The following is a 26,448-nucleotide window of genomic DNA, read 5'->3' as shown; positions in this document are numbered from 1 at the left end:
TGGAAAGCATTTTCAAACTTTATTTACAACTGTCACAGTGACAAAAAGTAGTTTGGAAAAAAAAATGCTAGTTTCTCCCTGAGCCTCAAAACAGAACAGACAGAAGTCACAGGAGGTTCATCTCACAACAGGCAATGTCACTGAAATACTAGGATTTTTTTTTCAATACGATCAGTTAGAAATACACACAAATTACAAGAAGAGGAGGAGAAGGAGGAGGAGGAGGCCAGACAGGAGCTCAGCCACTTGCCCAAGAGCAGCTGGGTCTCTCCAGCAGGCTCAACGGCTGAGGGGCCTGCCATTGACTGTCAGGCCCTGGCCTGCTCAGACTGCACACAGTTGTACAACACGGTCTAGTGACCAGCGAAAGGAAGAAACCACCCCATAAACACACATATACACAAAGCTGATTTGATACTGGATTTACAAGCACATCTCTATCACACAGCAAGACCAAGACAGATAACTGGGGTAGGGCTGAGAAGACACCAAAACACAAGAATTTAAAAGGCCAGACAGCTGTCCATAAAGGGAGGCGAGGGACAGGAAATGCTGCAGGAGGGAAAACATGGGATGAACAGATCTCTGTAGCCAAAACAGAGCAGAGCGAGAGCAAGAGAGAGACGCTTCCCCCGTCACGGGGTTGGCTGCAGCTCTCTCCCACTTCTGCGAGGAGCCGGAAAAAGTTATTGCCATCGGTGTGTATCACAGGCAGACAACAGAGGGAAGAGGCAGGGGGTGGGGGAATGACCATCGGCATCCCCAATCCGAACCTCGCTGAATGCCGCGTCAACAGCACACCCCCACACTCTTGCCCCAACGTGGCCCAGAGCCACACTGACTTTGAGGTATTAAATACAGCTAGACACACTAGTCCAAAGATGGGGGTCAAGCTGGACTGACAGAGATATGAGGGGACATTGGGAGTGCCTCAGTTGGTTGAGGGAAGCCCAAGGAAGGCTTTAAGTCCACCTCTTGACCAAACAGTCCCTCTCTGAGAACTCTGCCTACTAACCTACTATTCCAGAAGGTTCTGAGCTATGATCAGAGGCTGAGTCCAGAGGTTAATTTCCCCCATGCAACTGCTACCCTTGCCAGACACAGGTGAGGTGGGAAAGGGATAAAGGCTGCTATTCCACAAGGATATCCCAGGTCACCCCCTACCTTCCCCCAACCTGTGTTCAGGTGCAACACGGGAAGCAGCAGTGACCCCAGGGTGAAAACCACTCCACGGGAAATCTGGTACCACAGGGGAGTCTCAGCTAATCTATCAGCATCATGAAAGGCCCCACTAGCCAACCATCCAACCAGGGAAACACACTCTGCTTTTACCTCCCACGGAAGTCAGGCTGGAAAGCCCGTTGGAGTGGTGCTGCAGGTCAGATGGGTGATAGTTCATAGCAGAGCTAGGGACCATCCCCCTGACTGCTGTGACCAAAGGAGACAGAAAAGCAGGCCTGGGGGAGCTGAGTCTTCTACCATTCTGCTCCATGAGGACTTGGTAAGAGTTCTTAGGAGACCCACAGTGGAGGGAGGCACTCCGTGTTCAGGCTGCAGCCTTGGGATGTCCCATAAGGACTAGAAGTGCTCTGACTATTCCCCCAATGTATTAGGAGGCAAAAAAGGTAAATAGGGAGGAAAAACTCAAAAGTACTATCCCTTACAAGCCTCCAGGTCCCTGGGGGCTGAGAACCTGAAGCAGCTGGGGCAGAGTCTGCGGGAAGGACAGGGGAACACTTCCTTTCCTGTGGAGCCCCCCCAGCTGACTTCATAGGCGGTTTGTCCTGGCCCTGTATCTCTGTGGGTAGCCAACAGGCTTGAAAGGAAAGCAAAGGTTAGTGGAGGTGAGTAGCAAGACTGGAGATGAAAACTTGGTTGTCAGATGCCCCGGCAGCCAGAGCAAATGTGGGGTTTGTTTTGTTTTGTTTTCGTTTTTTTTAACCCAAAATGTTTCTTGCTCATGTGCTTACCTCCCTCCATCAGCCAGAACCCCCACCACCACCACACACACACTGTCTCTGGCACTAGAGTTCAGATAGGGATCTTAGAAGCAGTACCCCTTTCCCACACCCCCACCCACACCCCTGTTTTCAGCAGCTTCCTTTCTCAGCCTTGCAAGTTGTCAGAGGGCTCCATTGCTCAACGAATTAAAAAAAAAAAAAGACAAAAGAAAACCGACTCGGAGATTTTCAGGTGCAAAACGGAAGCCTCATTTGACATTTTTCAGAATGATTGTGGCTCACTCTCTTCTTCCATCGCGATGGGAAAAAACAGTTCAGGTACACTGGCTCGCACGACCCAGGTGAGCCCTCGGAACTCTACTGTTCTTTCTTCTCTTTCCCTGTCTCTTCGCAGTTGTCTTGCTCATCCTCCTGGACCAGGAATTCCTCAGGGGGCCACCGGAGCTCCCCGCTCTCCACCTCCCCCTCTGTGGGTTCCACCACGATGGAGGGCAGACGGTCCTTCAGTTTGCAGCATCGGTCAAAGTCCGATGGGTCGGGAAAGATCTGAAATTTTAAAGAGCAAAATAGACATCTGGTCACATATATATCTGAAAAGAGAAGTTTGGTTCTTTCCTTACACACACAGAGAGAGAGAGAGAGAGAGAGAGAGAGAGAGAGAGAGAGAAGAGAGAGAGAGAGAGAGAGAGAGAGAGAGAGAGAGAGAGAGAGAGCAAGCACTGGCCATCTTCCAAGGATTATGTTCTGCCTTCTAGACACTGTGGGTGTAAGAAAGGAACCAGGGGAGTACATTCTAGGGAAAATTATTCCAAAGCCAGACGTTTCTTCTAATCCTGAAGCTAAAAATTTGTGGCCCATACGACTGAACAAAAGGGTGGGTGTAACTCTGCTTGTAGTGCTTTCCTGCTAGATAAAAGAACAGAAAATCATGTCTTCATGGTACGCCAGGCCTTGCTTCGGAACAGGCACTTTATGCCTGCAGTCCACATCATACAGCAGATGTGAAAACATCACGCTCCTGCCAGAGTAATTACCGGTGCCGAGAAGAAACAAACAACCGGGCTCTTCATCATTTCAAACTGACACAGTCAAAACCAAGTGCTCCTCATGTTCTAGTCTGACATTAACGAAGACGCAAGCTCAGGTGTGCTTGCTCCCACACTCCGGCATCACCGGCCCCTTTGGATCTTATTGAAACTGTCACGTCCAAGCCAAACTCAGATCAAGGCAAGGCCTTCAGTCACAAGCTAGCTGGGAACAGAATCCTTGGAGCCTTCCCTTTTTTTCACCTGTGAGCAACCCTGGCTTCTTGCCAGCTGCACACCTGGAGGACTCAACTCTCCTTCCAGAGTCCCGTGAAAGAGGCACCGTTTATTACTGCCCACTGTGGGTTCTGTCCAGTGCCGCCTGAAACACTGAGCCAGGCTATAAAACTAAGAGCCAAGCTTGGCTCCTCTTTGCAATACTGCCCTGTGACTCCAGCTGACCCAATTCTCTGCCCAGTAGCTAAGCACTTAATCCTCTGGCCTTCTGGTCTTTTGCCATTCATAACCCTCAGTGACACACCCAAGGAGAGAGGAGCTTTGGCCTGGGAAATCTGGGGCTCACCAGATCGCTGATACTTGGCACCTTCAAGGCCATCTCCTCCCACCTCTGTCTGACAGACAGGAAACCCAGGCTCCTAGGGGAAAAGGAGTCTTCACTGAAGGTCACACAGTCTGTTTGCATCAAACTCAAGTGGATGGAAAGAGATATTTGGAGTTTGGAGAAATGCAGGGAAGCTGCTGGCTTTTGCTGTATGAAGAGATACTTAGGCTGCCTCCCCAGTTCTGCAGAACTCCCGGAGTGTCTGATCTCCCTACACACTCAGACCCCATCACAGGCCACGTGGGGCTTCTGAGAATCACAGGCCTCACAAAGCGTCTCAATCCCCGCAGACCAGTGATTATTAACCATTTATCCAATAAAGGCCTATTGCTTGGGATTAAACCTTAAGCCAGCGGCAGGAACACGCATCATTAAAGACTTAAAAGGGCTCATAAAAAGTATCCTAATAGCAGCCAGAAGGAAAACAAACCAGGGAGGGGCTAGACCCACGCAGGTCAGGTAGGAAAGCTGACCACCGGCTCCTGTTAAGCCACCCACTCAGATGTTTGCCCTTGGACTTTGCGGAGCATTCACAACGACAAGTGTGGGTGGAGAGCAGGTCAGCTAGGCTTTGGCGGAGGAGGTGGGGATGAGGGGTGGGGAGGGTGTTGCTCACTTCTATGGAGCTGAGCCCATCCTGGGGGGTGAGGCCATAAGGACCCTTCCAAGCATGAGCTCTGTGGGGGGAATGTAGGCACTCTCCAGTGAGCGGAAAGCAGGCTTCATTTTGCAAAGCTCTACCAGATATCTGTCCCTTCACGGAGACATCCCTGCCAGCTTAGGCAAGAGCCTGGGACTCTGAAGGCCACAAGGCCAAACCAGGATTCAAAGCTCATCCTTAAGTAGGATACACTTGGGTCCATCTTATCACTTCAGTTTTCCAGAGGGAAAGGTGAGCAAGGCAAGTAAGACTCAGATTCCTACTGTCCCATTGGCTGAGGAAGGCTCCAGTTCATGGACAGGGATGACTGTCCAATAAACAGAAGCCCCAAGTTTTCGCAGTCTAGACTCTCATCCTACTGGACCTGAGATGCAGCTGTGGGAGCTAAAAGGAAGCCTCTGGACCAACCTCCTACCTTCCACAGGACAGCTTGTGGCATGGCCAGGAGACCTGAGAACCTGATTCTAATGATCACTCAAGTCACCGAATAACAGAAAGGACTAGAGGCAGCCCGGGCAGCAGCAGAACAGCGGATCCTACTACAAGCTGAAAGGGTGATGTTGATAATGGAGGAGCCCATTGCTGAGCAGGACCTCTGTCTCCATAAGGATGTTATGAAGTAGGTAGTTGTAGAAGTGTAGGCCACATTCCTAGAAATCAGATATCTATGGGACTTGAGTGAAGAATCCCTTTGAGGATGCTGGGTTGAGCCACGGGATCTGAATCCTTACTATAGACCCTTGTCATCAGCTGCGTGACCCCTGCCAGGTCCTCTCAAGCTCCCACCTCAGTTTCTCCTCCAGAGAAATGAAGTGGCCTTCTCATCACACTAGGTGGGTCCAAGGTAATAAATACAGAAGTGATACAATTCTTGGAAGATCAAAGCAAAACTCAAATCCTAATGCCTTCTTTGCAACGATTTCTACAGGTCTATTGTTGGTATCTACTCCCAAGCGTGAAGCAACATGACGAACACAGTTGTGAAAATGATAACAATCAATGTTTTTCACAGCGAGAGCTCCACAGTCAGGTCCATAAGTCCTTGTGGGGGTAATCTGAGCATCCAACAGTCAACATTACAATAGTTGCTAAAGGCTTCTTTCTGCACTGTGAGCTCCTCAAAGCAAGAAACGTTAAAAAGGGTGTTTGTGTGTGTGTGTGTTGGTTTGGTTTTGGTTTTTTGAAAGAGTGTTTCTCTGTGTAGTTTCGGAGCCTGTCCTGTCTGTAGACCAGCCTAGCCTCGAACTCCCAGAGACCTGCCTGCTTCTGCCTGTGTGTACTACCACTGGCCAGGCTCAGGGAAAAAAAAATATTTTCACAAAGCTTGTATTTGTAAAAATCACTATCATAATTACGCTAACCCTGCCATCAGAGATTTTGTTTTATTATCAGATCACACAAATTTGTGCCTCTAGAAACTATAGCTCTCTCCAAAACTAAGCAACCATGGAAAAGCACATCCTGCACCAGAACAGCTTCGGGAAAAGACAGAAAGCCTTGCAGAGCGTTTCTGAGCCTTTTGCCAGCACAATCTTATCTCCGACAGCTGCTTAAGAGGCTGACCCTGAGGAGGTCAGCATTTTTCCACTAAGTCATGGTTTTTAATCATCTAGGCAGCAGAAAAATGAGAGGTTGCACCTACAATTTGATGGGGTGGGGAAGGCAATGGAAAAAAGAAGAAGAAAAAGAAAGAACTCTCGTTCGATTTGCCAAGCACATGACAGGTACGGCTGGGGCGGCAGGAGAAGAGCGTCCCGCACGCTGGGTTGCCCGGCAGAACCTGGCAGAGAACAAAGAAATGCCCCTGTTCCAGAAACAAGTCCAAAGTGCCCTGTCTTCTCTCTGGGAGGAAAACAAACAACCAACTGGAATGTCCCCCTACAGTAAAGGCTCTTCAGAAAGAGATATGGGAGGCTCCTACCCTCATCCCCAACAGGGCTAATCAAGAGGCATCCAGATGCCAACTGCATTTTCTTCAGCTCTATCCATTCCTGTTTCTGCCACTACTGCCTTCCACAATCAGCTGTCACATGGAGATGCCCAGGAGAATGACAGGGACAGAATTGGTGAGCACCAAGTTCCCACCTACACAGATGGAATGGAATCTTGTCAATCACCCATACACCAAGAACATCTTGAGTCCCATATGCGCGTGAATTTCATGGAGGACACCTCTGCAGAGGTGCCCCTTGCCAGGTGCCCCCTCATCACAATGGGTCCCTGCACTTTGAGGATGTGAGAAGGTTCCACCACACTGAAAAGCAAAGGAAGCTCTAGGATGACCCAGGATGCGGTCTTGGTAATGTAGATGCCAGCAGACTGGCGTGTCTGGCTGTGAAGGCTGTGGAGTGCAAAAGGATGCTCTGCTGTAATGAAAATGCTTTCCATGCTGCTGGGTCCAGTGTTCACTAGTCATGGGCGGCTAACTGAGCCCTGAAAGGTGGCCAGATTTTACATGTGACTCACATAAACACAAATTTAATAAAAATTCAAACAGCGACTGTACTCCAGCTACCTAACTATGAGGACAATGAAAACAGGGTTTTAAGGAAGACTGGGGCTGCTGGATTGGCTGACCAATACTAATGGCCTCGGAGCTGAGAACTTTGGGGCTGTGGCCAGGTTTCTAGAGACCACGAACTCATCAGGAGCCTTTTGCTGGGGCGACAGAGTTGCTGGTGAGCCAGCTCCCATTTCACGAACAGAGAGGAACTGAAAGACAAAACTAGGCCTCCAAAGGCCCCAAATTTGGAGGCCTAGCTATCAGCTGTCTGCCTTTAAGCCAGGTGACCTAAACCTAGCTGCCTCTAGGGTGGGGATAAGAAAGAGTCGCCTGGCACCTACTATGGAAAATGTGAGCAAGTCTCGTCTTTGTGGCCCTTCCCTGTCGGTGCACTGCATGGCCATCATCTCGACAAACAAGATGATCTGGCCACAGAGAGGGTGGAGGGCTCAGCAAGGAGCTGGGAGATGCTAATGGGGAAAGCAGACACCAGCAGGCGGGGTGGATGAAAGGTGCCTCACTGGACACAAAGGACTAATTACCAGCTATGCAAGCTGAGACATGGGCAGCCCCGGATACCCTGCTTCTCTTTGCTGGGGAGGAGCAGAGGGCAGAAGAAGCTGGGGTGGGGAGGAAGGCAAAAGGCCTGGGAGAAATAGTCAGGCTAAGTCCCCAAGGCACTGTGCACAACACCATACAGTAACCCTTCACCCTCTCCATTTGCAGAGAGCAGCAAAGAACCAATCCCAAGCCAATTATGGAAAAGAATCACTGTTCTTGCAGGTGGACCAGGGGTTCGGAAAGTTTGGCTTTTACCCGGCCCCTAACTCTTAATATCTCTGTGACTTTGATTGGGTCGCTCTAGTTCCTCTGAGTCCCTTGAATAAAGAGAGGAAGTGGTTTGCACTCCTCAGGATTACTAGGGTTGGTGCAGGGTCCTGTTGCACAGCCAGCTCCTTCCTCTCTCCCCCTCTATAAATTTGGATGTCTACTAATGTTGATCTTACGGGGCTTGAGAGAGCGTCAAACCCAGGTATGTGTGAACACGCTGGGGAAACTCTTAACTCTAGCATTGCTAATGCTTGCCCTTAGTAAGTAGAGCAAGGGTCCTCCAGGAGCATTCCGAGCAAGGGCCTGGAAAGCCAACAACTGTAGCTTGGGACAGGAGCAAATGTACTACCCTCTAGGTTTGTACTCAAAAATCCCAGGCCAGCAACGGGTTTTTGATTCTACTGGACCTATTGGTTTCGTGGGAGCCTAGGCAGTTTCGTGGATGCTCACCTTACTAGACCTGGATGGAGGTGGGTGGTCCTTGGACTTCCCACAGGGCAGAGAACCCTGATTGCTTTTTGGGCTGACGAGGGAGGGGGGCTTGGTTGGGGGGGGGGGAGGGAAAGGGGAGGCGGCGGTGGGGAAGAGACAGAAATGTTTAATAAATAAATAAATAAATTAAAAAAAAAAAAACACAAAAAAAAAAAAATCCCAGGCCAGGCTCTTTTGAGAAAGACCTGTGATGACACTGCCTCTCTCCCAGAGCCTCTGGCTTCCCCATGACATGGATTAGGACAGCTGGAATGGAAACCACTCTCTTGACCAAACCCTTCTCTCTCCATGGAAGCCCTGGAAAGCCCCCGGCCCTCCTCCCAGGGTCTACTCCAGGGGTCTTCACCCATAAAAGTCAGATACCTCCTGAACCCTAGATTCCCAAAGCCTGGAATTCTTAGTTTTCCTAGAGAACAACCATGGATTTGCCTTGTGTGTTTATTCCTTCTTAGGAGGGGCTGGTCTTGCCCAGCATCTTGCTGGAATAAATGAGCTGCAGCTAATTCAGATGAACAACATACCCTGCTCTTTGGTCCTTAAGCTATATATCACGGCAAGAACTATAGTCTTTGAAATCTGACCTCCGGCTATCTTATCGTGTTGTTAGCGCTATTATCATCTTACCGGCTTTTGAATGTAGCAAGTGACCGGAGAATACACAGGGATTTTCAGGGTCATAGGGTTACAGAGGGGGTTCTGGGAAACCTAACTGTTATCCAGTTTTGTAATTCCCACCTCACATCTCAACTTTTCTCTGAAAACAAGGCTACAGGACATCTCCCTTACCCATCTCTGTTCTTCCCTGGTGCTCCCAATCCTTCAGGGCACTTGAGCAGACACTTGCCTTTAGAACAACCCTGAACCTCCTTCCTTTGGATCAAAGATGCTTAAGTGCCTAAGCCTTGAAACTGGAAGGAAAAGGAAATCCTTGGGATAAACACCATCTTCCATAAACATCTCTGAAACACACACCCATCTTCCAAGTCGGGGGTTCCAAATTCCAATTAATTAGTACTAATAGCTCCTGATAATGCTGGACCCAGAAACAGATTAGAGAATTTCCAAAGTTCTCTGTGGCATAGATGACTTCAAATATTTATATCTTATCCAATGTGTGTATCATCATTACCCCTGAAAGAAGATGACCTCCTGCCCAGTCTTCCCAGTTCCTATCCCCCACCTCCTCCGTCAGCACAACACATATGTCCCATGACTATGTCTCTTCTCTCAGAAAGTCCAGACTGGCCCAGCTGCCATCTCAACCATCCCTTCCTTCTCCATGTTAGAGACAAAAGTCTTGCGTCTTTATCCCTGGCATCCTGGTCTGGACTATGCTTCCTAAACCCTACAGCTTTGAAGTGCAGTGGAAACTCTCTTTCAGATCTCCCGCGACAACTCTGCTATCCTGCCTCATGACCTTTGCTGGTTTCACTCGGTACCACTTGTGCCACACAGTACCATGTCCACTTGCTTTCCTCCAAAAACAAGCCGTCTGCTGATAGCCCACCTTTGAGGGTACCATCAAAAGGGTACCCCCCCCAACAGGAACTAGCTGAGAGCCCTGCTGCTCTGCTCAGCCACACTCTATTCCGTCCAGAGAAGCCGCTTCCAAGATCCTTTCAGGGAAGAAGCACAGATGGGGAGAAAATATTTTCAATACTGTGCAGATTCCACTTGCTTTTCGCTCCGTGTTGACACTTACACTAATGATATAAAAAGCCACAGTTCCTGAAACTGCTGGCACCTTCACAAGTACAGCCAGAAATGTGCACTTGCCATCACTTATCCGCTCTCACCTCACATGCTTAGAACAAAGACAAACAACAACAAAATAACAACCCTCATGTTCTGCATACTCACCAGACACTGACTCTCCATCATGCTTCCATATTTAGGATGGTGAAACGCCAAATTAACGTATAGCATTTCTGCCGCTTATCACAGTACCCGGGTTACCCCTAATAGAAGCCTTCACGTGGCTGAGTTGCCAGCTAAACTAGCCACTTTTTCAATGGCCACCCACTGTACTTGAAAAATGACTGGAAAAAACAAACTATGGTTATTCCAACATGGATGATTTCTCAAAAATGAAAAGTGATCTGTAGTTTCCAAGGAAATGACTGATGGTATCGATCACCAATGATAAAATATAGAACTCTCAAGTGCAAATTAGAATTTTGAGAAATTTCTATTAGCTGCCAAGAGCTTGATAACTCCTAATACTTGCTTCCTTCCTGATGAGGCCAGCAGTGATATTAACAAATATGTTTTTTTTGACATTGCACAATGTGACATTGCAATGAATTTGATATGGCACAACGAACTGTGTCACCATTTGGAAGATCTGAATAATTCATGTCCAAATAATCAGTGTAGCACACTACAAAACTGAACATGGGGAAAAGAACCAAGCAAGGTACAAGCCAGACTAATAAAATTTAATGTCAGAGTACAAAAAGTTCAGTCATAAGGTTTCATCACTAAACACATCCACATTTAAGAAACTACCACTTAGGGGCTAGAGAGAGAGCTCAGTGGTAAAGAGCACTGGATGCTGGATTCAATTCCCAGCATCCACATGGCAGCTCACAACTGTCTGTAACTCCAGTTCCAGGGGCCCCAACACCCAAGCAAAACACCAATGCACATAAAATAAGAATAAATAATTAAGAAAAAGAAACTATGACTTGTTGCCGCATGTAATCCTAGCCCTTGGGAGTTGGTGGCAAGGAAGATTTGAAATTCAAGATCATCTTCTGCTACTGAACAAGTTGGAGACCAGCCTAGGTCACGTGAGGTCTTGTCTCAAAACAATGTCAGGGGTGAAGGAGAGGGGGAAGGAGAGGAGGGAATGGAGAGAGGAGGGGAAAGGAGAGAAGAGAATGAAAAGGAGGTGAAGAAATGGAAAGGAAAGGAAAAAAGTGTACCAAAAAACAATCTGGAAGAGATGTGAAAATGTCTCCTATTCCTAACTGCATAATCTGTATAAGCCAGATTTTATTCATTTTCTTCAAGCAATTCATATTGCAACAAATTTATACTCATGGGAAGCACACATGAGAATCTCACCATTTTTCCTCTGACCAGACATAAGAGAGATTTAAAAATCTAAAAACAATGCTTTTCTTCTAAGATTTTTCTGTTTTAGAAAATATAGTTGTATTATAAAAAAACTATTATTTATATCAACATATAATCGCTTCATTGTTTTTCTAAATAAACTAATGAGTGAAAATTGAAAAAAATTCCTTTAATTACTGAAACAACAAAGACATAACACACATAAAAGTTCACACATTGTTTTTTCAAAAAAGTATAAACTGAAACCCAAGTTTAGAACCATTGGCCCAGAGAGAAAAAACATTCCCAGAAAGATGGCCAGGGAAATCAAGGATGAAGACAATATATACTTTAACACTGGGAAAGAGTTGAGTAGAACATTAAAAGTGCTTTCAAATATGGGGGCCAGAGAGCAAAGCTTTTCAGTCCTCTGTGGAGATCTACTAGCAGGACAACTTCATGTCAGCATTTATCTGCCCAACAAAATTAATCGAGATTAATTCTTGCTATGGATGAGGCAACTGAGGCCGACAGCAGTGGCATGAGCTTCCTAAGACAGCTCAGACAACACAAAACTGAAAATAGAGGACAGCTGTCCAGACGTCCTTAACTCCTCTGAGTTGAAGGGGTCTGAGCTCTCTGTTCCTAGTGGTGATACCACTAGGAAAAAACAAGGGATACCAAGGACCCCTTGGGTGTCCCAATATCATGTGACTTTAAAGGAGGATTCATGTCAAGATAAGTAGTCCAATCTCAAATTTACCCCTCGTCCAGATGCTGCAGAACCACAGTTCTTATCCTGGGAGGGAGGGGTAAGAGGGTGTGTGGGTGTGTACACCTTTTTGTTGACATAATCACTGGAAGAATTTTGAACAACTGCACCTCCGCTTCCACACCCAAACACGCCCACTGGATCATAAATGCTAACGCATTAAACCAGGATGTACACACCACTCTTTTAACTCGTCTCAGTGTTGGGCTCAGCACGGCAGTGCAGGCTTATGCATGCAGCACTCAGAAAGCTGAGGCAAGGGGGATTATCAAGAGTTCAAAGCCAACCTGAGCTATGTACCGAGCCGCAGGCCTGTCTGGGCTGCATAGTGAGATGAGACCTTGCCATCAAACAAAACAAAATAGACAAGCAAAAACAAACAGAAAACAAAACTATACTCAAGTGTATTATGAGAACAATAGCAATCTGATATCAACCATTTTCTACTAAAACACTTATTAGTAAGCTCCAGAGTCAATCTTATAATAACTTTTTCTATTTGAGACTGGATTTCTAGTCAGTTTCTAATTGGGATTTACTCTTGTTTTGTTTTACTTTTTAAATTAGACAGTGTTTCATGTATATAGCCCAGGCTAGCCTGGACTCACAGAGTACCCCAGGCTTGCCTCCAACTCATGACCTTTCTGCCACATTCTTGTGCAAGCTAAGATTACAGTCATGCACCACCACACCCGACTGGATATTTTCTTAATATCTTTTGATGTTTTCAAGGCTTTAGCCATTGGCTTTTGCATACTTCCTGTCAACAAAAAATCTATTATGCATATAAGTCGACATTTTTCTTTTTTTTTTTCTTTTTTTTTTTTTATTTTTATTTTCGAGACAGGGTTTCTCTCCGTAGCTTTTGGTTCCTGTCCTGGAACTAGCTCTTCACTCTTCTAGACCAGGCTGGCCTCGAACTCACAATAAGTTGCCATTTTAAAAAGTCCGGTGACCTTAAGGTTTTACAAATTCAAGTTTTCTGTATTGGCTCAATGTGGCTATTAGTCTCCAACCACTCAATAAACATATCACAAGTAATTATTAAATACAGAGGTTAAGTTTTATTGGATAAGTTTCTCCCTGTGAAGTGAGGGGGCTACCTGGACACATTGTTTTGAATGGTCCGTTTCGCTAACGCCCTGAAAATTTCTAGCCCATGGCTCCCTTGTAAAGAGACAGACAGACAATCTGGACAGAAAGGTGGGGAAAGGCAGCCAGTAAACATTCCCTCAGAACGGTAATTCGTACAAAGCCACAGAAGGAAGCTAAAGGTGAGGGTGTAGATTTCCTTAGACCCCTCCCCGTTTTTCATGCTCCCTGGAGAGTTTCTGCGACCCCTTGGGGCAGCTGCCTTTCTGTCTTAATACTTTATAAGCTAGAAGTGCTGTCCACACAGGGCATCGTTGAGAAGTGGATTGGCGTGAACCCCTCTAACACTAAAGTGCGGGGGGGAACAGCCAGGAAGCACCTGGAGGCAGTGAATCGTATTTCAGGGGGTAACTAACAAAGGAAGACAGAAACCATAACTGAGCAGACAGTGTCATAGGGCTTCTGCCAAAGAGGATGCTCTACTTCTGAAGGAAACAAATTCCTCCACGGCCAGTTCCAGTGAGAACCCATTCCAGTGAGGGCCTATAGTCAGCTGTTTTACTCTTTAGACTTTTGGGGGGAACCTGCCACCCAGCTCCCAAATAAATCACACAAGGAGGCTTGTTCTTAGTCATGAATGCCTGGCTTTAGCTGGGCTTGTTTCTTGCCAGCTTTTCTTAACTTAAATTATCCCATCTATCTTTGGCCTTGGGCTTATATCTTTCTCTACTCCTGCGTACCTTTGCTTCCCTTCTTACTCCATGTCTGGCTGTGCAGCTGTGTAGCTGGACAGTCCTCCTCCTTCCTCTCTCATTCTCCTATCCTTTCTCTCCCAGATTTCTCCTCATATTTATCCTATCTGCCTGCCAGCCTCGCCTACTCCTCCCTCCTGCCTCGCCACTGGCTGTTCAACCCTATTAGTCCATCAGGTGTTTTAGAGAGGCACAGTAACAAAGCTTCACAGAATTAAACAAATGCAACATAAACAAAAGTAACACACCTTAGAATAATATTCCCCAACAATGACCCCCTAAAGAGCCATGCTGCAGAATTTCCCACTCAGGGGAGCAAGTGTCTGCCAGCCTCACATCAACACCTCGTTTTTCTGTTATATCCGTGTAGGTGTCATGCTCCTGTTTTACTCGCTTGTTTAAAATATACTTGCTTAAAAATCAAACGCTATTACCACAGAAATAGAGAACTAGTGTGTGCCATAGGCAGTGCCGTGGAAAGCACTGACGTTTTCATAAACCAACAGGAGCACTGGACCCTACTTGAACACTGGCCTACTTTGCTTACATGCATGAGAAGCCTTGCAAACTTGCTGGGTAGATGGAAAGCGCCCATTAAGTTTAGATCTACTTCTAAGCATTGTCTACTCTAACATCCAGAGAAGCAAACTTTTGTTAACCAAGAACTTGCCATGAGACAAACCCAGAGACCCCCAAACGGTTCCTAACACTAAAAATGCCTTTGGGCAAACTTCATGGGTCTGTACGATTGCACTGGTCTTTTCAAGGTTACATGGTACTTCATTGTCACTAAGGAAATCTGGGAGTTTGAACATAATGGGTCCCCATGAGCTCATAGAGAGTGGCACTGTTAGGAAGTATGGCTTTGTTGGAGGAAGTGTCACTGTGCGGTGGGTCTCATATATGCTCAAGTCATGCCCAGTGAGACAGTCCACTTCCTGTTGTCTTCTAATCAAGATGTAGCCAGCAGCTTGTCGGTCTGTATGCTGCTATGTTCCCTGCTATGATGATAATCGACTGAACCTCTAAACTGGGAGATGCCACCTCAGTTAAACATTTTCCTTTATAAGAGTTGCCATGGTCATGGCTCTCTTCACAGCCACAGAAACCTTAAGAACAATGACTAGCCTGTATAATCTGGAAAGTATCTCTTGTGTTAGCTGTGGGTCAAGAATATGATTACTAGCTATTTTTCCAGTGCTGGCTAAATGTTAGCTAAGCATCATTAGTTATAATGTATGTGATAAATGATTAAACTACAGGAAGATTTACAACATCAGAATATATCAAAATAATAATATGCCTTCTGCCTTCTTCTCTGGGCTCCACCATTATTCCATCTCTGTAGATGCTACAGATCAGAGATGCTGCCATTTGTTTGAACTATCAATGCTGAGAGACTACATCTTGATAAACTCATTTATACATTCTGTTCTTAAGGCATGATATAATCAAGAGGCTTAATGTTGTTGGCTCTCTTTGGATTGGTAGTTCTTTTTCTAGGAACTTATTCCAAAGAAACAATTTCGTGTTGCACAGAGATTTACATCAAATGATGTCCCGAGCAGGAGTCATCCTAAGAACAAAAGATGCCACAGCCTAGACATCCAGCAAGAAGTGGTACATACAGAGCAAAATACTGTTTTACAAAGAAAGCCACGTGACAAAAACGAAGACAGCCACAGCATTAGATTAAATGGAAAAGGATTTGCCACGCATTGAAAAATGTGCACAGAAAACTGTTGAAAGTAAACACGCCAAAATATTTCAATGATAGGAATGTGACTAGGTCTTGCCTCTTTGGTCTAAGTCTACTTTGCTACGGTCTACGAAGAATAAATATTATCTTTAGAATGATAACACATATACATCCATCCACAATTTTGCTCTTTGACTCAGAAATTCTATGCGTAAAACTATACTAAAGAAGTGATATAAATTATTCACTAAGGTTTATATTAAAAATTTAATGTAAACTATTACAATATAAGAGAAAAAATATGACCTAGAAATTTCAACAGTAAGGCAACAGTGAAACAAATATTATCCAGTCTCATGATATAACAGCATTTCCAGGGTGTAGTGATGGATGCTTACTAGAGAGGCTGAGACAGGAGGACCGTTGAGAGTTCAAGGCTAGCCTGGGCTACATAATGAGTATAAGGCCAACCTAGGCAACTTAACAAGAACCAATCTCAAAATCAAAAGTAAGAAAGAGTATTGGGATGTAGTTAAATGGGAAAGCAATTGTTCAGCATGAATAAAGCCTTAGCTTCGGGCCATAAAACAAAGAAAGGGAGCTAGATTATTCTGGATATAAATTGTAGTGGCACCATGATGCTGGTGACCAACGCTATTTAAAACCTCAGACCAGAATGAAGTGTAAATTTGGGGTGCGTGAAGAGCACTGGAAAAGAGAGTGGAAGGTGCAGGAGTGTGAAAAACTTATGAGCTATGCCAGGTAAATGTGTGAAAAGTAGAAAAAAAAATAAAGAAAATGAACGTTTCCTAGCAGTCACCCAATTTTGAAAAGCATAAAAATACCAAAATGCATACTTGATCAGTGAAAACAGGAAATGACTGACAAAGAGGGAAGGAAGAACTTTCCTATAACAACAACACTCTAACTGGAAAAAGAAAGCCCGCCAATACTACCACTCCGCTCTCTCAGCTGTATGGTAGAGGGAGTGGGGGCAAGGGGACTGAAAACGCTTATACCTGCTCTGTCTGTAGGGATGGCCAAGGGCAAGTATTTTATGGTCTCCAGCGCAAAGGCAGAAGATGAATTCAAGTCCTGGGGAACCGAACACCTCAGCAACAAAGTTTGCGGTGCTCTCCTGGCTTGGCCCGTACTCCTCCACATAAAAGATCTAGAGCCATTTTTCCCTGGGCTCCCATAAAATCCCTGGCTAAGAAGCTAGCAGCCAACACAGTTTTAGCTGAATGGTTGGAGGCTTCTACTATAAGGCCGAACCTAAAACAAAACAAAACCCCACAAACAGAACCAAAACAACAACAACAAAAACCATTGCCCCAGTGCAAGGTAAGAAATGAAGACAAAGGGGAGGAGGTGGAAGCAACTCGCACCCATCTCCCGGAATTCACTGCTTGGGAGAAACTCTGGGCAGAGACGGATATTGTTTCTGGGATAGGTTTGTGCGGCTGATAGGCCAGCAGCAAGCCAAGGATAAACTGTGGGAAGCAGGATTTGACTGGTTGACACAGGTCCTTGCCGGGGCGGGAAGTGGCCAGAGGAGAGTCAGGCAGAGGCAGCCCTGCACCTAACCAGGCTGGAAAGGAAGGAAGCCCCAGCGAGCTGCAGCCCCATGTGAATGAAATCCTGTCTTCATATCCTCTAAGGATTATTTCAGACTCAGGCCTGAAAGGTCATCTCAGGACGTTCGCCAGACACCCAGGAATAGCTCTTGGCTTCAGTCACAAGATTCACCACCCAATTGCATCCCTTTTCTTCACGGTACAGTACAATCCTCCTTTCTTTCCAACGTAAGAGACTGGACTGACTGGGAGAAAAATGCTGATCTTGTTAAAACGTTTCACCGAGGATTGCCAAGGTACAGAGATAGCCTCGGCCCAGGAAAGGGAAAGAGGAAGGGCCCCGTCCATCATTCAGCTCTCATTAAGCCTCTATTTGTAGGACACTGGGAAACAAAGAGCACTCTAAGACATAGGCCCTGGCCCTGCAGCATGATGAACACATGGCCACTGCAAGAGGGAGGGGCGGGCCCAACACAGGCCTGTGGAGAGAAGCTCTGTGAATTCAGTGTGCAGCCGGCCGGCTGGCTGTGGAAAAAAGACGGCTCTCTCTATAGCCGGGCACAAATACACTGTTGTACCCGTGGGGGTAAAGAAGAAGAAGGCTCCCATGGGAACAGTTCCAGCCATCTGCAGGCCCTAATCCAGGGACTTTCCACAACAGTGAATATGACCTTTTCGTTAGCTTCCAACATGAAAAGAACGGTGCTGGACTCTTCTACAGAGAAGGCTTGCAATGCAAAGATGTGTGTCGGCTTAGCGAGAGCCACTGTCACTCAGAGGAGACAACTCACGCTTCCAAGTCCGATAGATGGACTCCCGTGTGTCTCATCACTGTGAGGGAAGTGGGAGGAGAAAAAGAATGTGCCCCAGTCCCAGGCATATGTCGTGTCTATAGCTGACCATCTCCTGCCACAGGCTTTTGGGATTTTAGCTTTATGTCTCTCTGGGGACAGCTGAGGCTTTTTAAAGTCTGATGGTGACTGGGGGAAGGATTCTTTTTGAGTCCTTCAGTCCTCGCTCCAGGACAGAGCTACAACTAAGGCTCTGGGCCTGCAAGAAGCAAACACTAAGGGGTGCCAAGAAAGGTCAACCCACCACTGTCCTTCTCTTGACCATGGGAGATGCAGGAAGCTCTTAGCTCTCTGGATCAAAAGGAAGGCACCAGGAAGAGGGAGGGACACGGGAGCAGCAGGGTGTGTGAAGAAACTGCTCCTTCTGGTTTCCAGAATGGCCTTCTGCGAGGGAAAGCCAAAGTGCTTGCCTGAAAGATGGTCACACAGCTTGTAAGAGGAGCTGAAGCTCAAGGTCACCCTCAGCTCCACAGAAAGTTCTAGGCCAACCTGAGCTAGAGACCTTGTCTACAAATAAATAATATAACAATATAAAAATGAAAGGCGTCTAGGGCAAGATAAAGGTATCAAACCTTGGACCAGAAGCTGAGGAAGGGACAGGTTTAAATCTGAAGGTACCCAAAGCTATGTATAGACTTAAGCATGTTGAGTTAAAAAAAAAAAGGATGGTTTGTGTACACTGTGCCAGGGTAAGTTAGGGGCAAGGCTAAAATGAACCCCAAGGGGGTTCCATTTAAGAACTCATAGAGAAATCATGAGAATCCTTCCCCAATAGACAGCCCTGGTCTGTTTGAGAGGAGACCCTCAAAGAAAGACCTATTCTTATACATCACATTTGTACAGTAGTGGGTCCAGTCTGCACTGGATGGCACACATTCCTATCCCATAGGCTGGTGACTGGCTAGGAAACCCACGGACGCCGCATGGGGATGGACTTTCAGCCCTTCAGGACATAAATATCCTTACGGAGACCCTCCCACGTGGCTCTGAGAGCCTGCTGCCTCCCACGACCTGAGCTAAATGTACTAGGCTTTCTAGTAACCGTTTACTCACCCACCCCATGGGGTGTGATAATTCCTGCCAAATAAATGTGCCACGTGGGTTTCACTTATTTGAATGACTCTCCTGATGGATGTGAAGACAAACAAGTCTCGGGCTCCAGATTTCTATGCATGCTCACCAAATGGCATGAACTCGGGGCGGGCGATGTCACTCAGATGGTACAGTGCTTGCCTGACATGTATGAGACCCTGGGTTTGATGGCCAGCACTGCATAACTGTGCCTCTAATGCCAGCACTGAGAGTCGGGAGCAAGAGGATTAGGGGTTTAAAGTCACCTTTGGCTAGTCTGGGGACACATGAGACCCTGTCGCAAAATATAAAATAAAGTATTATTGGTATGAATTTCTAAACAATAGAAGGGCTAACCTGTCCTTCAGAGGATAAAAAAAGATACGCATTCAGAGCCTAGATGGGTACAGTCTGGACCTATAGCTTCAGCAGGACCTTCGGAGAACACCATAGAGGTACTAAGTGGCTAGTTCCCAAATCAGGAGACCCTTCCCGTTAACACCTGCTCTGGAAGTGTATAGGTACCTGAGTGAGGAAAGGACAATGGCTACAGGACACAACGCTGACAGCGAGGCACCCCTGCCACTATAGACCTGGTAACGGGAAGGTAATGAGGGCCGCACATCTTGAAAACCTAGCACAGCATCAAATGAAAGTTTAAAATTCAACCCCAAGCACAGACACTGAAAAGAATGGTCATATGCAATATGGAGAACTCAGGAAAGATTAAGTCAGGGTGGGTCTGGAAGGTGGGGGAAGGACTTGAAAGCCCAGTGGGTCACTTATGTGATGACCTTGTTTCAAGGTCAAATTACAAGCCTGAGATTCTGTTTCATCTGCCAAGACAGGATTGATGCCTTCAGCCCTTACTCAGTTCCTTGGAAAAGCAGGTCTCAGTAAAAGCCACATACTATTATTATCCTCAGGAGGGAAGCCAAGAACAGAGCACTGAGTTCCCACCCTCAGCTCCAAGCAGAGCCCAAGCATACAGGGCGGCAGGCTTCAGCCAAGAGCTGGGCCCAGCCAATTCCCAGGGCGTTGGTGGGAAAGCTTTTAATCTGATGGCACCAGTTTTGTGGGGGCCCAGAGAGTACCCATCACTTGACAGTTGCCAGACCAGTTCACGGTGGAGCCCCACACTTGGCATAGACAAACTGCCAAGGGGTATCTGAAGCTTCATAAAATTACATGTGCGAGATGGGGTTGCCCCTCAGGGCTCTCATTTTCTTTCAAAGTCCAGCCTTTGTTGATTCCCTGTTTCACGACCTCTCAGATTCTGTAAGATCACTTCACCAGTGCCCACACATAGACTGGCCAGGCTGCATGTGTTCCAGAAATACACAGACATGCTGGCTTCCATAAGCCCCAAGCCCTAGATGTTGCATCCAGTAAGTACATCAGGTTAAATGTAGAAAATGCCTCGTAAATGCTGCTTAGCCAAACACTGTAACTTTCGCCTTTTTGCTTCACCAGACAACCAAGAGCCTTTTCTGAAATCATCATTGACAAGGGTGCTTAAGAGTTCCAGGTAAGATACTTGGACACTAGACAGTAGTCCCCACCCAGGAGACAGAGGTCGATTTTCTGGGGGCTATGGGAACTGAGCCCTCAATACAGAGGCATAAGGCAGGTCTTGGAGGGTCTTCTTCTCAGGAGACATACAGATACTACAAGAACCCAGAGACTCTTTTTCTCCAGCCACTGCAGCCCCAACTCAGTCCTCTTTCCCCAGTATGGCATTTCCCTCCTCCATGTCATCTGTGGTAAGGCTACATTCAGGGATGTGTAGGGTTAAGAAAATGCCGGACTTCTTACCTAGGATGTGTGTAAAGGAGAATCTCTCTCTCTCTCTCTCTCTCTCTCTCTCTCTCTCTCTCTCTCTCTCTCACACACACACACACACACACACACACACATATACATACATTCACACACACACCCTGACAACTGTGGCTGGAAAAGTTTCTGTGGTGGAAATCTACAACCCGGAACTGAAATATGCCCTCACCTGTAATCAAGACATTTAGTCTGACTCAGAGGCTTGGAAACTAGAATCCAAAACTACCCTGGCAGGTGGGCCGGGGAACTTCTGTACTTCCCACCTGGCCTTCTTCAACTACCTTCCTTAGTTTGTCTCCCAGAAAAGAAAGTGAGAGCAGTCTTGAACAACCAACCATTTTTCCCTTGGGTCCCTCACCCCCTGGGATCCTTATTTGTAGCCAACAAGGGAGGCCTGGTGTGTTGACATAAAACAAAGGGGCTCCTGAACTTCCCAAGCATGTCTGGTATTTGAAGCCATGTTCCCAACCTTAGTTTTCCTCTTGGTTTCGCTTTGATTACTCTCCTCCCATCACATGGCACCCATCCCAGCTTTTCTATTTGCTTTGCTCTTTACAAAAGAAGTGTCCCTGAAACAGCTCCGAGGAAGAAGCAGCTGGAGTAAGTCTAGACTCCAGCAGAACAAGCCCAGCGTGAAGACATGAAATGTGTCAGGAGATTCAAGTCAGCAGGAGTAGAGATAGGGCTGGGCTAGGGTCTCAATGCGAGCTACTGCAAGAATGAGCAAAGAAATGTGTGCCAAATGCTTTGCACTTCGTGCCCCTTCATCTTCCTTTGGCTGGCCACTGTACACAATACCTTAGTCTCAAAACGTCCCCTTAGTCTCAAAACTTCTCTCCTCCAAAACTGGCAATCTGGGGGCTGTCTAATGATCCAAAACCAGTTGTCCATCCCGGAGGTAACCAAAATGCTCTGGTGCTACCTGGGGTGATAGCCCCCGTTTTCCCGTGATGTTGAGGTTTTCCCACACTTAAAGAGCACTGTCCAAGCGTGAGAAAGGAGCCCCCCCCCCCCGCTCTACTTTCTGCTGTCCTATGTATTTATCTCCACTAGACCAGATGATCCCTATGCTGCATTCTAGTATCAGCACCACTAAGAGGGCATCCTCTTGGGCTCTGCGTAGTTTAACCATGAACTTTGGATCAGCCAGTCAGCTGTCACTCTGAGAAGATGGGTAGCTGCTCCCCTATCAGACCACCCATCCCCATCAGCTGCTGCTCGGCTGCATTTTTACTGCATAAGCCTGGCTGGAAAGAGTAGTCTGCTGTTACTGGTTGAATCAGGATGGCTAGTTAGAGACTCCAGTCAGTGTTTACTAAACCCCTAGGTGTCCCAGGCACTACAAATGCCTTAAACCCACCCTCTTCATCAAGCTGACTTCATCATAGTCCTACAGGATCCAGACCATTGCTGCCCCATTCTACGAGTGAAGAAACTGGGGCTCACTGTCACATGTCTCAAGGTGACATGGCTCTCACAGGTGACACTGGGGTTCCCAAACTCTTACAGGGGATACTGGGATCCCCAAACCATGCCTACGTGCGGTACCAGAGAAAAGCACAAGGTCCCAAGCTTGAACGCACCTGATAGGAGAGTCCATCCTTCCGGGGGCTGAGGCCAATCTCTTCCATGGATGGGGTGTTCATCATCACCCCAGTCATCTCAGCCGATCTCAGATAGTCAGGGCTGCCAAGAAAGTCAGACCAGAAATTCAACACATCTGCACACAGGCACATCCCTCCTCTTCGCGACTCTGTGGCCCTGAGATCAGGGGATTGGCTAAAGACAGGATGAGAGGTGCTCAAACAGCTCACAGCAACAACAAGCTCACCCGAGGAAGCAATCTTCAAACCCACAGCACTGTGGCTTGCTCATCCGCAGAGACAGACAAAGCCCCCACTCTCTGCAACTTTTCCTTCCCTCACCTCCAAACCCCACACAAAGCAATCCTGGATTTTCTATTAAATGTACTAGTAACAATACACACACACACACACACACACACACACACACACACACACACACACACAGTCACACACTCAAACACAGAATAGGTATCTGAGTCTGTGAGTCTCTAGGAAACTAATGTAGCTAGGTCTCCCCTCATTCTCCCACTAAGAATAAGAGTAATGTTGCCCAGGAATTTCCAATGGGAACTGCACAGTAGAATTACATAATAACAATAACAGGCCAGCCTCGGGGAGACAAAGTCTAATCATGAAGCCTTCTTTGCTGTCTCTGTTTGTCTGGTGCTCCCTTAGGCAAAATGTCCCACCCCAAGGGGTCAGCTTTTTCTCCAGCTTCCCATGTGCCGTACTACCCCATCTGTATCCCCAGAAGCAGCTGCCGCTAGGTCCCAGCATGAAAAACATCCCCCGGATTAAAAGTCTTAAGGATACACAGATTCTGATTGCAAGGAAATTTCCAGAGGGGCCAAGTTGGCCCACCAGTGGTTGACATGTGAAAGTACTTTGTACTCGCTAAGCAGGGCACAAACAACCCATTATCCTTGCTCAGGCCATGGGCACAAACAGAGTTCAGTACGCATAGTACCAAATCCATGTACCCAGAACACAACAGCCAGCATTTTCACTATCATGTCTGTGCACATGGTTTGCCAAAAGAAAAAGGCAAGGCAGGGGCAGGCTTTAGAGAGACTACATCTATGAAAACAGGAAGACAAGAATCTTGTTGGTTTTTTTTTTTTTTTTTTTTAATATATCTGATAGGGTAGAAATGGCATTTGGCCCTGGCAACAGAAGCAATTAGTTCCTGAGAGTCCTCACCACTTAAGAGCTGTGTGAACTTTAACAGGTCATGGACCTTCTCTCTGCAGGAGCCCTGTTTATTACCAAGATGCTAACAATGCATAGCCCATAGCTATGTCTGGAGGGGGAAAATGTTGCAGCTATCTTAGAAAGTGCTAATGACCAAAATAATCATAAACCTTAATGGGTGAGTGGGGGGGGGCTAATATCTTGAAAACCCCTAGCATCTACCATATTTAATTTTGAGCAACGGGGAGGAGGGGCACAAAGCATCCACCACCCTTCAAAGTCTCACCCATAAGATACCTGACTTGTCTGCTCATGAAACGATACACAGGCTCCAAGGGTAGGAGAATTTTACTTTCTTTTGAAACTCAGTGGGCCCTCTACTCAAAGCCAAACTGTGAGGGAGCGAGACACTAAGAGCGTGACTGGCTTTGGGGCCAGTTTAAGTTTAGAAGCTAGACTTTCAGAATTTCCTCCAGGGTCTGGAAAAACTGCCTCCAAACCCCAAAGAAGGGAATCAGGAGAGCATCCACAGAGCTGTGACCAGGCTCCTAGCGGCTTCCTGTTCTTTCTTGGAACTGTGGCGCCGGCCCAAAAAGTTAAAATGAGAAACCTGAACTTTCAGAGTTCCTGGGCTAAGCCGAACAGCGCTGTGACTAGGGCCCACCTTCTCTGAGCTCTGAGCTTGCCTTGGACGTGCAACCAGCTCTCCAGAGCCAGCACCTGCAAGCGCGCTCCAGGACCACGGGCGCTCATCGCCCGGTACAGCCCCTCCTCTATACCCCACAGCAGGAAGGAAGAAGCAGCTGGCGCGCACGTCCCAGCAGCTAGGGCCCTCTCTCCCTAACCCCACAACCCGATCCTCCCAGGCTGGAGGCAAACCTCTGCGGCCCCTACCCAGTTGTGACCGGCTTCTTCCATTCTGGCCCCGGAAGAGCCCCCCCCCTCCAATCTTTCACAAAAGCGCGTTGGATTTTAGGGGCCAGAGAGCAGGGGTTGAGAAGGTGCAGACTGCACCCTGCTGCTTGTGGCTTGTGGGTGCGGAGAGCGCCGCCCCCCCCCAGCTCTGCAACCCGGGCGGCTGCACCAGCTCAGCCCAGCTGCAGCCGTCCTCGACGCCGAGACTTGCGTGCAAACAAAAAGGAAAAGGGGAGGGGCCCGGTGTGCCGGAGCCCCCCTGCACCAGGAGGACTCATCTCCTGCCTCCCTCTATGGACCCTCTAAGGGTGTCCTTAGGGGCTTCAGGCGGGACCCCAGGTTCTCTCCCACCCATCGCCACCATATCCACACCCTCTGGCCGCCACTTAAGTGAAGGTTCCGAGTTCACTTCCTTTGTCTGGATGCTCTCAGTACGGCCTCCCCCAACCCCCAGCTTTGCAGCCTTGACGTCGACTCCTGCAGGGGCTGAGGCGGCGGGTTAGCGAGCACTGGGTGTCCGTGCCACTCTCTGGCCTCGCACCCCGAGCCGGCAGTAGGTGGCTGCCGGGCCCCGCAGGCACCCGGGTTAAACCGGTGTCCGCCCCAGGCGCAGGATACTCACCAGTGAATGGGGAAATATACAGACATGAAGTCCTAGGGGAGGATGACCCACGCCCTTGTGATTAAAAAAAAATGGTCACTGCGTCCCGAATGAGGATGACAGGGGCGCAGAGCAGAGCAGCGGGCAGCCGAGAGCCGGTACTGGGCAATCGCCGGTCCGCCTTCCCCCGCTGCCAGCGGCGTAGGCAGTGCAGACCAAGCTCCCGCTCTCCACCGAGCTCCGGGTCCCACAAAGAGCCCGGGAACCCGCATTTATAGGAGCGGGGCGGGGCTTGTCCGAGAGCGGCTCCACCTCCCCTCGCCCACTCTTAGAATAACGTCACCAAAATCATGAATGGCTTCAGCGCTCGCAGCTCCCGCGGGCGGCGGCGGGGACCAGCCTGGCACTGTACCCGGCCAGAGCTGGCTCGCCGCAGCCACGAGCCCGGCCCCCTCCCCACTGCTAGCACGCGCGCGTTCACGAGCTGGAGTTCAATGTCAACGCGGCTTCCTGTCCACAAATCCGCAGCGTCCGCAGCCCCCTCCCCGCGCACACCCCGGGACACTAAAGGTTATGGGGATAGGTGAGCGTTGGTGCCCACTCGGGACGTGTTAGCTCGCCGTGGGAGGGCGCCGTTCCTCCACTCGAGCGCCTGGCGCCGCGTTTCTCAGTGACTCCCCCATATCAGGACCCTCTTCACTGGTCATCCATGCAGAGTAGGCCTTTCTCATGGGGATTGGCACTGGGGGCGAGGTCAGGAAAAAGAAAACGATGGGAAAGGTTTCAGAGACGAAGAGTTGGGGCTTGTTGGCCTTCGAAAAGCCTGCAGTTCTGGGACCCGTGGAGGGTTCTGTTTGTGGGGAAAAAAGGATGTGGTGTCTTACAAGGGTTTTCCTACTGCGTGGGAGCGCTAGCGTGTACACACACACACACTCACACAATCGCACACCACTTGGGGTGGGAGAAAGGCGTGAGAGTGAGCAGCGTGCAAGTACAGCCCCCTAGCCTTAGCTCCCGGAGCAGTTCTGATGGCACACACAAAGAGCTCCAGGAGACTGACTCCCACACTGCTCAGGAATCGCAGACCCAATGTCTGTCCGAGAGATTAAACTGCTGCGCAGCCCCCGGAGCAGGGAAGACAGAACTCGGTATGCAGCGCTGCCCCTCTGTGGCCTCTCTTTCAATTACTCCTATAAAACAGCTTCATAACCTTGATCTGTGTGCATAAAGGGGCTGGAGAGAGGGAGAGCTGTGGTCCAAAACTAAGCACAATTAAATGCGACTTGAAATAAGTCTGAGCCGTGAAAGAAAAGTGGAACCACACCGGTTCTCTCCTGTAGACTGCTA

General features: G+C 47.9%; 1 protein-coding gene across 1 annotated transcript; it reads right to left on the bottom strand.

Moving 5' to 3' along the window:
* Positions 1-25,360, bottom strand: Lbh (LBH regulator of WNT signaling pathway). Its single transcript, XM_050162960.1, has 3 exons — positions 25,123-25,360; positions 22,392-22,494; positions 1-2,507 (listed from the first exon to the last, which is right to left on the bottom strand). The coding sequence occupies exons 1-3, from the start codon at positions 25,146-25,148 to the stop codon at positions 2,319-2,321; spliced, it is 318 nt and encodes a 105-aa protein (XP_050018917.1). The 5' UTR covers positions 25,149-25,360; the 3' UTR covers positions 1-2,318.
* Between the last annotated feature and the right edge of the window lie 1,088 nt (positions 25,361-26,448).

The sequence above is a fragment of the Alexandromys fortis genome, unplaced genomic scaffold (genome assembly GCF_014885135.2).
Source record: "Alexandromys fortis isolate MF-2015 unplaced genomic scaffold, M_Fortis_MF-2015_v1.1 scaffold_148, whole genome shotgun sequence".
In the NCBI taxonomy this organism is placed as follows: domain Eukaryota; kingdom Metazoa; phylum Chordata; class Mammalia; order Rodentia; family Cricetidae; genus Alexandromys; species Alexandromys fortis.
The sequence above is the reverse complement of the archived record's forward strand: the minus strand, read 5'-3'. Positions and strand labels throughout refer to the sequence as shown.